This window comes from Gadus morhua, chromosome 16, assembly GCF_902167405.1.
Source record: "Gadus morhua chromosome 16, gadMor3.0, whole genome shotgun sequence".
Classification (NCBI taxonomy): domain Eukaryota; kingdom Metazoa; phylum Chordata; class Actinopteri; order Gadiformes; family Gadidae; genus Gadus; species Gadus morhua.
Genome location: NC_044063.1, coordinates 26,384,198 through 26,394,450, shown reverse-complemented (window position 1 = coordinate 26,394,450; position 10,253 = coordinate 26,384,198). Strand labels below are relative to the sequence as shown.

General features: G+C 43.2%; 1 protein-coding gene across 2 annotated transcripts; it reads left to right on the top strand.

Moving 5' to 3' along the window:
- The first annotated feature begins 62 nt into the window (after positions 1–62).
- psma6l (proteasome 20S subunit alpha 6, like) lies at positions 63–5,346 on the top strand. Of its 2 annotated transcripts, XM_030381577.1 has the most exons (8): positions 63–129; positions 216–336; positions 679–773; positions 1,236–1,317; positions 2,002–2,157; positions 3,910–4,088; positions 4,591–4,685; positions 5,126–5,346. In XM_030381577.1, exons 2-8 carry the CDS (start codon positions 261–263, stop codon positions 5,181–5,183), a joined length of 741 nt encoding a protein of 246 aa, XP_030237437.1. In that variant the 5' UTR covers positions 63–129; positions 216–260; the 3' UTR covers positions 5,184–5,346. The 2 variants fall into 2 exon arrangements, with proteins under 2 accessions (XP_030237437.1, XP_030237436.1); XM_030381576.1 differs by having other exon boundaries at positions 80–336.
- Positions 5,347–10,253: the final 4,907 nt, after the last annotated feature.

The following is a 10,253-nucleotide window of genomic DNA, read 5'->3' as shown; positions in this document are numbered from 1 at the left end:
ACTTCCCTATTGCTGCTCTCCGATTGGCTGCGCCCATCCTCGGGTTCACTTAAAAACAGAAACTGAAAGTAAAGTAAGTATTGAAAAATGCTTGGTTTCGAAAGTTGAACAACGTTGCTGCTATTCGAAGTGATTCATTTAGCGTCTTTTCCACTTAAAAAACGTTGTAACGATTAACGTGATCGTACAGTGTGTTGATTGTGTAATATCCACAGGTACGCGCAGTTCGCAAAGCGGGAGCGTCCTCAGAAGCAGGAAAAATGTCTCGCGGTTCCAACCCCGGCTTCGACAGACACATCACCATCTTTTCGCCCGATGGTCGCCTCTACCAAGTCGGTGAGACGTTTCTAGAATTTGCCAAAGACCCATCTTGATTATACTACATATTTTCAAAGTTTGTACCATTGGAAAACTCGAGTGGATGTGATGGCCAGTACACACCTGTATAGTGCTATTCTACAATTGCCAATGGAGCACTACCAAAGTCAATTCATTCATCAATTCATTCATACTACTGTCATACTATTATATGTGTGTACTATGTGTGTGTGTGTGTGTGTGTGTGTGTGTGTGTGTGTGTGTGTGTGTGTGTGTGTGTGTGTGTGTGTGTGTGTGTGTATGTGTGTGCGTGTGTGCGTGTGTGTGTGTGTGTGTGTGTGGTGTGTGGTTGTGTTATAGAATATGCATTCAAAGCCATCACCCAGAGTGGTTTAACTACGGTTGGAGTCCGGGGTGAAGACTGTGCTGTGGTGGTCACACAGAAAAAAGTACCGGTAAGATATCGGCACACACAAGCGCAGAGGCACCCACAGACACACACACACACACACACACACACACACACACACACACACACACACACACACACACACACACACACACACACACACACACACACACACACACACACACACACACACACGGGTCAAATTTAAAGCTTGTTTGAAAGTGAAGCCTGACTGCGTTGTGACGCCAAGATTCTGCTGACTTCATGAGTCATCGATACCCAAATACCCATATACCCCCCAAAAAATGCTTACTGAATGAAGCAATTATTCATCATGTATAAATCCTCACAATTCCAAACTACATCATTCATTATCCTCATCATCGCTACCATCGCAGTGACCTCATAGTGTGCTACTGTGGGCAGTCATGGGCACCAGGAATCATTCATAACGAGAATCTGTATGACTGTGAAACGGTCAATGTGCTGGATGGCTTCTCCGCTGCAGGACAAGCTGCTGGACGCGTCCACCATGACCAACATGTTCAAGCTGACCGCGCGCATCGGCTGTGTGATGACGGGCCACGGCGGTAAACCATGCTTCACCACAACATACACTGCACTTGTACTAAGTTTGCAAAACACATGCAGTGAGGCCTGAGTCATGTGTATGTTTTTACCAAAAAACATGACACTCATACTTACGTACAAGTATATGCAGCTACTTATGAATGTAGCTGCAGGCTTTACTCCTAAATGTCGCTAAGTATAGTTTAAATAAAAATGAAACATTCAGAGTTATGTGCTGTCACATATTCACAATAAATCCTGCACACTCGCACACATACAGTCATTTAAAGATGCTTGTGGCCTTTCTCATAGTCTCCCTTCTATTAGTCTTAGTACCTTAGTACTTGTACCTGACATGTTGTTTTTGTGAGAGCAAACCACCCGTTTACATTTAGGGCAATTAGCAGACGCTTCTATCCAAAGCGACGTACATTTGTCAGAAGAAGGTGAAACAATGTATCGCAGAAAGTACAATGAGGATATTCATTGAACCAAGTGCCAAACACCAACAATCGCTAGGTTAAATCATTCCCTGTATACAACAAAGATAGCTAGGATAAGATGCTACCCAACTACACTACTAAGTAAGTAGCAGGGATGGGAGGGGGGTGGCTATGCAGAGTCTAGGTCAACTCTGCACATCCATTCATTGGTTGGATCATGTGGTAAGGACAAAGAGGCTCATCTGTGTCTCCCCCCCCCAGCGGACAGCCGTTCCCAGGTGCACCGCGCCCGCGTGGAGGCAGGGGAGTGGAAGTACAAGTTTGGCTACGAGATCAACGCCGACGTCCTGTGTCGACGCATGGCTGACATCTGCCAGGTGTACACGCAGAACGCCGAGATGAGGCCCCTGGGATGCTGTGAGTCCCCTGACCCCCTGCCCTCCCCCAGAACGCTGTGTTCTGCCGTTGCGTCGACTGTCGGACCACCACACAACACGGTTTTAATCATTCCTTCGTGTTTCGATCCTTAGCCAGCCCCCGACAGCCAGGGGGCTACGGATCAGCTAGCTGATCCGTAGCCCCCTGGCTGTCGGGTTAGTCTCTGATCCCGGAGTTTATAGCGGGAGTGTACTCTGGTTTCATGTGTTTTTGCCCAGTCGAAGCCATTACATCATAATCTACCTACCTTTCTGACCTTTGAGTTTTTTTAGTCCCTTCTAATGGATGGTCAGCCAGTTTGTTGGGGTTTCAGTTGCTTTCCAGTCGGGGCAAATGCACGTCTACAGCTCAAAGCCAAAAAGCAAAAGAAAGTGTATAGCCCCTCACACAGATTTGAGCTTGTCGGATTTGTAAGACTACTGTTGGGTTCAGAGTGATAGTTATTTGTATGCTGTCCCTCACAAAGTCTGCCCCTTTGTCTAATGTTAATGTATCCTACATGATTAGAGGTTTACTTTTGTCATGCAAACAAATGTTATCAAATCGTTCAAATGTAAAATTACAACTTTAAAATAAGTGTACATTAATGAACCATTCATTAACCTTAGTTGATGCAGTATTAGGCATTATTATCTAGCATTGGAATTAGGGGTGGGAAAAATAATCGATTCTTTGATGCATCGCGATTCTCGCTAGAATGATTCTGTCTCGATGCAGATAAATTAATAATCGGAATTAAAAAAATAATAATTAGAACAATTTTTTTTTTTTTTTTTTTGCCTGCTGCAACATTCTGTTCACCAGAGAGGGATCATTTTTGCAATTTTTAAATCATTGAATTTATCTTCAGTGTGTATTGGCCAATCTCATTGGACTTGAAACGATTGCGATTCAGCCTACGCATAGCATGCGTTCAAACTCACAGCCAGACACAAGAACTCCTTCTATTTCAAGAGCAGCTTTTCCTTCAATGACATAAAAAAGAAAGATTAGAAAGAAAATAAAACTGAAACCTATTTTTTGCATGCTTCCATATTGTGTTATAATGCAAGCTGCATTGGTTATTGCAATGATTGTTCATTGTTCAAAGCTTTCTCTCTTATGAAATATTAGATAAGTTAATTCATCTGTTGATGTCTTTAATGATCATCACAAAAGTAGGAAGTGATTAGCAAACTCTGAGTAGCAAACCCAGTTGTATATATATATTTTTGAAAATCACGCTTGGAAATGTACATAAAAAAAATTGTTGCATCGATAATCGCTTCAGAATCGAATCGTTGACCTCATAATCGGAATCGAATCGAATCGTGAGGTGCCAAGAGATTCCCACCCCTAATTGGAATAGGAGTTAGGGTTTTTAATGCGGTTAATGGGTTAGTCTAACCCTAACACTATTAAATATTGTATAAATGAATAGCTGAGCTATCATAAACACCATTATCTTAGTTAGCATGAACACTATAAGTAAACACCCATTACCATTTGTAGATGATGACTAGATCATATGTTAACTCTTATTAGTTAATGTTGATTACTGCATTAACTAATGTTAATTAATGGTTAATCAATCTTCCCTCATTGTAAAGTATTACCAATGCTAATATACCGGTGTTTCACTTTGAAAGGTGCTCTCTCCTTCCTTCTCCACCTCTCTCTATGCCTTGCCCCTTCTCTCTCTCTCTGTCTCTCTATCCCCCTGCCCCTCTCTCCTACTCCCCCTCCCCCCAGGCATGATGCTGGTGTCCATGGACCCCCAGGAGGGCCCGGTGCTGTACAAGGTGGACCCGGCGGGCTACTACTGTGGTTTCAGGGGCATCGCGGTGGGGCCCAAGCACGTGGAGGCCAACGGCTACCTGGAGAAGAAGCTGAAGAAGAAGCCCCAGCTGAGCCAAGACAGAACCATCCAGGTGTGTATGGTCCGCTGGTAGTCAGGGGATGAGGTATGATAACCCCCCCTCACTCACTCACTCACACACACACTCACTCACTATTTAAAGGGCTTTCAGTGCCTTGAAAAGCACTATATGAATGCAATGACTCCTATTTCTATAATTATTTTCTGACTTGCCCTGTGACATAATAACATCACAAATGTAAGTTTCATCCCAGATACAGTATATGATGGACAGACAAGACAACCAATTGCTACAGGCCACTGAGTAGGCTGGTTGATGTATCCAGCATACATCCACTTGATGTCATTATGTCACCAGGCTGGGCAGATTCTGTCTTTAATCCCACTCAAACCTGGTGGTAAGATAAGGGCCTTTCAATGATTAGAATAAATATTTGTTAAATACTTGCTAACATGTATCCCTTTGGCCCAAACATGGGACAGCAGTGGCCTGTCATTTACTTCTGAGGGTAAATTCCAGTCAATATACGCCCTCAACGTCTCTTCTTCCTCAGCTGTGTATCTCCTGCCTGTCCTCTGTCCTCTCCACTGACTTCAAGGCCACTGACTTGGAGGTGGGCCTGGTCAGCAAAGAACACATTAAGTTCAGGTAACCTGAAGCAGTCTCGGAACTTTTAGAATGCCATCAATGCTTCTATACAATGTGCCTTATTCACCAAGCCGCCCTCTTTGCTCCATCTTGGTTCTGATAAAGAATATAGAGCTCTAATAAACACGCTCTGACTTGTTAAAAAGGAAATTAACTGTCAAACTTGGAATTACAGGTTGGAATTTCAGAGCTCCGACTTGTCTGACTAAACAACATCAAGTTTATGTTTGATGTTTGTTGACGTTTAGGTTTACCGCCTAGTTTGATGTGTAACTATGCATGTGCGTTTATTTATAATATATTTCACTCTGATTATAGCAATATGTGGAACTTATTTTAAAGATAAAAGGAGCTAGCCAGTGTTCATAGAAAGATGGTGGTGAGGTGAATCAAGGCCCATGGCTTCAACACACAGAACCTGTCATGTTGTCCCCTGACAGGACCCTGTCTGAGTCTGAGATCGAGACTCACCTGGTGGCCATAGCGGAGCGGGAGTAGACCGCAGCACAGCAGGACCTCTGGGACGTCACTCTAGCTATAGGTCGTTTCATATCGTGTGGTCCATCTAGACCCCCTCACAGTTTCCTTCATGCCTTCATCCCAGGGGGACCTTCAACCATACATACATCATTGCTGAATAAAGTTTGTAACAAAATATCTGCGTTCTGTGGGGATTTTGTTTGATTTCCATTTTCTTATTGGATAAATAAAACAAGATATCTTTTATTAATGAACCAACTGGGATCATAGAGCATTTAATTATCATTGCAAATCAATGAAAGCATCGTGCATTTTGTATAATGTCTGAATCATGATGTCTAATTATTATTAATTATTACTAATTATTTATATGGACCGGAGCTGAAACGATGAGTGACCAATAGGGTAGATTTCCTGTTGATCTTGGCTGCAAGCTTCTTTAAGATATCCCTTTTGTCTTTGTGAACTGTCTGAAATGGAGGGCATCAAACTTGCATTTCCGTGTTATTCGTTTTTCTCTGTCGCTTTGGTACATTTCTCAGATCAGAATTTAAATTTGCAAAACAGTAAGTGCATTTCTCAAAACAATTCGTACAAATAGCAAAACACCATGGATTTCATGCAAAAGCCAGTCTCTTGCTCAAAATCCTTAGTTTGTTTCTCAAAAGTAAATATCTGTGTCAGTGAAGAACAGTCAGTGCCATCACAATGACAAGTCCTTGTGTCATTGTGTACGGATAAGACAGTCAAATTGATTAGTCATGTTGTCAATATAACAGTGTACTCTGGAGGAATGTTCTGATGTAAACTATGGCTAAAGTTTTTAAGACAATTATTGTAAATTGTAAATTACACCGACCTTAGTGCATGTGGGAGATTGATTGCAAGAGACTGGACAAGATTCACATTTACGCTTTGACTGTACTGTAATTTGTTGACAGACCATGTCATTGCTAGAAATGTGAACATAGGAAAATCTCCTTAGGGTAAACTGTGCATGCATTGCTGTAGGAATTACAGTGCAGTCTTCCGACACCTCCTGACGTTCCTGTCTGTTGGGCCACAAATTCTCAGCCAGCCTCACTCCTCTTCCTCAACTTCTTCTCTCTGGCTGTTGACCCTGTCCAATTCCTTGTCCTTCCATTGTCAGACAATGTAACATTGTGTTGTGCTCCAGCTATATATATACTTGCCAGTAAATTGGTTCAGGAGATCCACCAAAGTCAAGATTCACCTGGTAGCAATATACCAATTCAGGACAGATTTAGAAAAAAAGTCTAATGGAAATGTATAGAAATATGCCTGACATATTATGACAACTTGTTCAACCATTTTGCATGTAAAGACTTATGCAATAAACTAATACCTAAATGTTGTGGGGGTGAGACTATTCAATAGAGACCCATTACAATACATTTTGATCAACATGACATAAGCAATTGATAATGTAGGAAAGAGCAGAGAATTGTATTTCCGTTTTAGCTCCAATAGATGGCAGTGTTGGAACATTCTGCTAGTGGTCGTTGGTTTAAACGAAAATACCGCAGCAACTTCTCACTTCATAGTACGGTATCTATTTATTTGACAATTTCTTTCTGAAGATCCATATATTTTAGCAGAAGTATTTATCTGATACCTGTGTCGGACCTGCCCGTCCCCGATCCATCAAGCTCGCCGGACACAGGCAACGGACACACAATCAGTCAACCACACAGTACGACAGAAATATAGTGGACTGAAAGGAAACACTGTTCTTTGTTGCATCTTTGTTTTTTTATTTATTCATTCATCTTCATAATGACAAAGACAACAACAGAGACAGAACAATAAGGCATGATGAACACTAAAATATATTCACTTAGGCCTACCTGCCGGATACTAATGCATTGTGCATGCTAGCCAATCAGGACCTTTACCTTTAAATAAAATAATTAGTCCTAAATCCTATGTAAGTCCAGAGATGAATTAAGAGATGATAATAGCATATTGGAAATACAGCCTCTTACTGTGGTATATAATTAGAAGCAATGAAGATGAACAAGAGGTCTGTGCTGCATGCCTCCATGCTCAGCAGCATCCTCTTAGATAAGTAAGATAAGGTACACAGGAACGTGCTTTGGGTCATCATTACAAATCCTGAGCTATCCACCTCTCCATCCTCACCTGAGGAGCTTTCAGGGTTGATTCGACAACAGCATCAAACTGCTCCCGAGTCTCTTTTAAAGCGACTAGCGGGCCTGCTGCGCTAAGTTGCAGTGATAGGCCGCTGATAGGCCTCTTACTTTAAGTCTCCCTCTTGATGTCTTGGCCTCAGTGCAGTTCACCCCATGGCCACTGGACCTGCTTACCACCTGGTCGTTCTGTGGGGGCCGGGAGCCCCGCGAGGCCACCTGCTCAGGGAGGATGAGCTCAGGGGATCGTTATGATTTTATTGAAAGGTAGCTAACAGAAGTACAGGGAAGATACACATGTTTGTTTGAAAAAAGGGTTAATGAAAATTCGTAAAATTAAAAAGAAAAGATTTGTCTTGGTTTGTCTGCCTCGGCCTTGCCATGGCTAATGAATATATTTTAGGAATATATATTTAGAGCAAAGGTGGCTCATCTATATATATATATATATATATATATATATATATATATATATATATATATATATATATATATATTTACTATAAATATATCAAAGGCATGGACTGTTACTCGCACGTGAGCCAGAAAACAATATTGTAGCTTTTAGGTATTTCAAGTAAGAAGCCTATTTGTATAAGAACTGAATCCACATATGATATCAATATATCAATGGCTCAATCATATTTAAAACAAAGCCAACAGAAGATAGGAGAATAAGAGCAGTTGAGGTGGATCAGTCTGTGGGTGACCACCTGGAAGACAGAGAGAGAGAGAGAGAGAGAGAGAGAGAGAGAGAGAGAGAGAGAGAGAGAGAGAGAGAGAGAGAGAGAGAGAGAGAGAGAGAGAGAGAGACCAGTGTTAAAAAGGGTAAAAAAGACAGGAATACAAACGAAGAGAGAGGTCCAGCAGGATGGTGATTGGACTGCTCCGCTGTCCAATCACAGGTCCGCTTCTTAATCCACTCACACTTAAGCATGTAGCAGCAGTCACCTCAGCAATCAGCACCCCAGGCACTGATCTACAGGATCACTAAGTAAGGGTACAGGGACCCCTAGGGACACTCTGAAGGACTGCACAGGGTACTAGTGACATTAACATTATCACTATGGTTACTCTTGCATATTTCCAATGAGAGCATGTCCCATACTTTAAGGGGACCTTCAAAGGGGACATGTTATACCAACAGGTGTGAGTGTGAATAGCCTTACAAGAAAATCTGCCTAGGGTGCTAGTCCACCTATATCTGTGCTGTATAGATCAGTCTACCAGCCTACCCAGTGGACCGAAGTAAACGTTGCTCATCTATCCAGCACAGATCTAGGTGGACACGGCCACTAGTGATGTCATGTGGGGCCGATTTTCGAGACGGCTTGTAAGGCTAATCACACTCACACCTGGTGGTACAATATGTCCCCTTTAAAGGGTTAGAAAATATGCCTTATACATTAGTACAATGGTATACATTAGTCAAAAATACTTTGAGAACCACTGATCTAATCGACGATTGAAAAAACTACAATTGAAAGAATATGGAGCAAGTTTGAGCAACGTTAATGTTATCACAAGCAACAGCAATCTGATCCTTACGGTGTTGCATTATCACTTGCATCATAACCAAATGTAACGCAAAGATAAGATCTCTGCCTCTCTGTGCCTGCTGCTGTGGCTTGTCAAGGCCTTAGACGTTTTACAAACGTGTCCTTTGACGATGTGGCACATCCTGTTTCAGTCACTTAAGGCTGGATTGGACCAATGACATGTGGCTGTTTCTCGTGGACTGACTGTACTTCCTGCATCTGTGCACATGCTTCCCCACCAGGCTGCTGAAGGCTGTGAGTGAGCCCTCACAGTCAATGAACCAACAGTAGCTGATATTCCTGCATGCTGAACCCAAACCTCCCACCGTAGACCCTCACCCTCTCCCCCCTGACTCTCCCCTGCACGCCCTCCCGCACCCCTACTCATTTATTCACCCTCCCTCCACCTCCATCCCAGTCTCACCACCACCACCTCCCAGTATGGCAGGTTGACCCTGTGGCTGGCGTCACCTGGTACTGGGACCGCCTGCCAAGCTTTGTATGTGTGTGTGTGTGTGTGTGTGTGTGTGTGTGTGTGTGTGTGTGTGTGTGTGTGTGTGTGTGTGTGTGTGTGTGTGTGTGTGTGTGTGTGTGTGTGTGTATGTGTGTGTTAGTGTGTGTGTGTGTGTGTGTGCGTGTGTGTGTGTGTGTGTGTGTGTGTGCGTGCGTGTGGGTATGTGTGTGTTGTCTGTGTACATGTGTGCAACCGGGATGGGACAATGCAGGGAGTCTATAGTTTGTATATTGGCGTACTTTTTACGTAAATTGTATGTGTGTCTGACCTTGAAGGTGAGTGCCTCCTAATCAACCTCTCCACTGGTTGCATGTGTTTGTTCTGTATATTTGTGAGTTTGTGTGTGTGTGTGTGTGTGTGTGTGTGTGTGTGTGTGTGTGTGTGTGTGTGTGTGTGTGTGTGTGTGTGTGTGTGTGTCTGTGTCTGTGTGTGTGTGTGTGTGTGTCTGTGTGTGTCTGTGTGTGTCTGTGTGTGTGTGTGTGTGTGTGTGTGTGTGTGTGTGTGTGTGTGTCTGTGTGTGTGTGTGTGTGGGGTCACGACGCAGGGATTAGGTGTGTGTGAGTGATTGCGGGTGACAGCGGTCCTAGCATTAGGGGCCCTGTGGCAGATTTCGTGGGCCTGTTTTAGACACACTAAGCTGGATTTACCCGCAAGCAGTGTGTCAGCATCCATTCTGCTGGCCCGGACCGCCTATACAGACCCACTACACTATAACCAGTATGCACAGCAGCATGGAAAAACACACACACACACACACACACACACACACACACACACACACACACACACACACACACACACACACACACACACACACACACACACACACACACACACACACACACACACACACACACACACACAT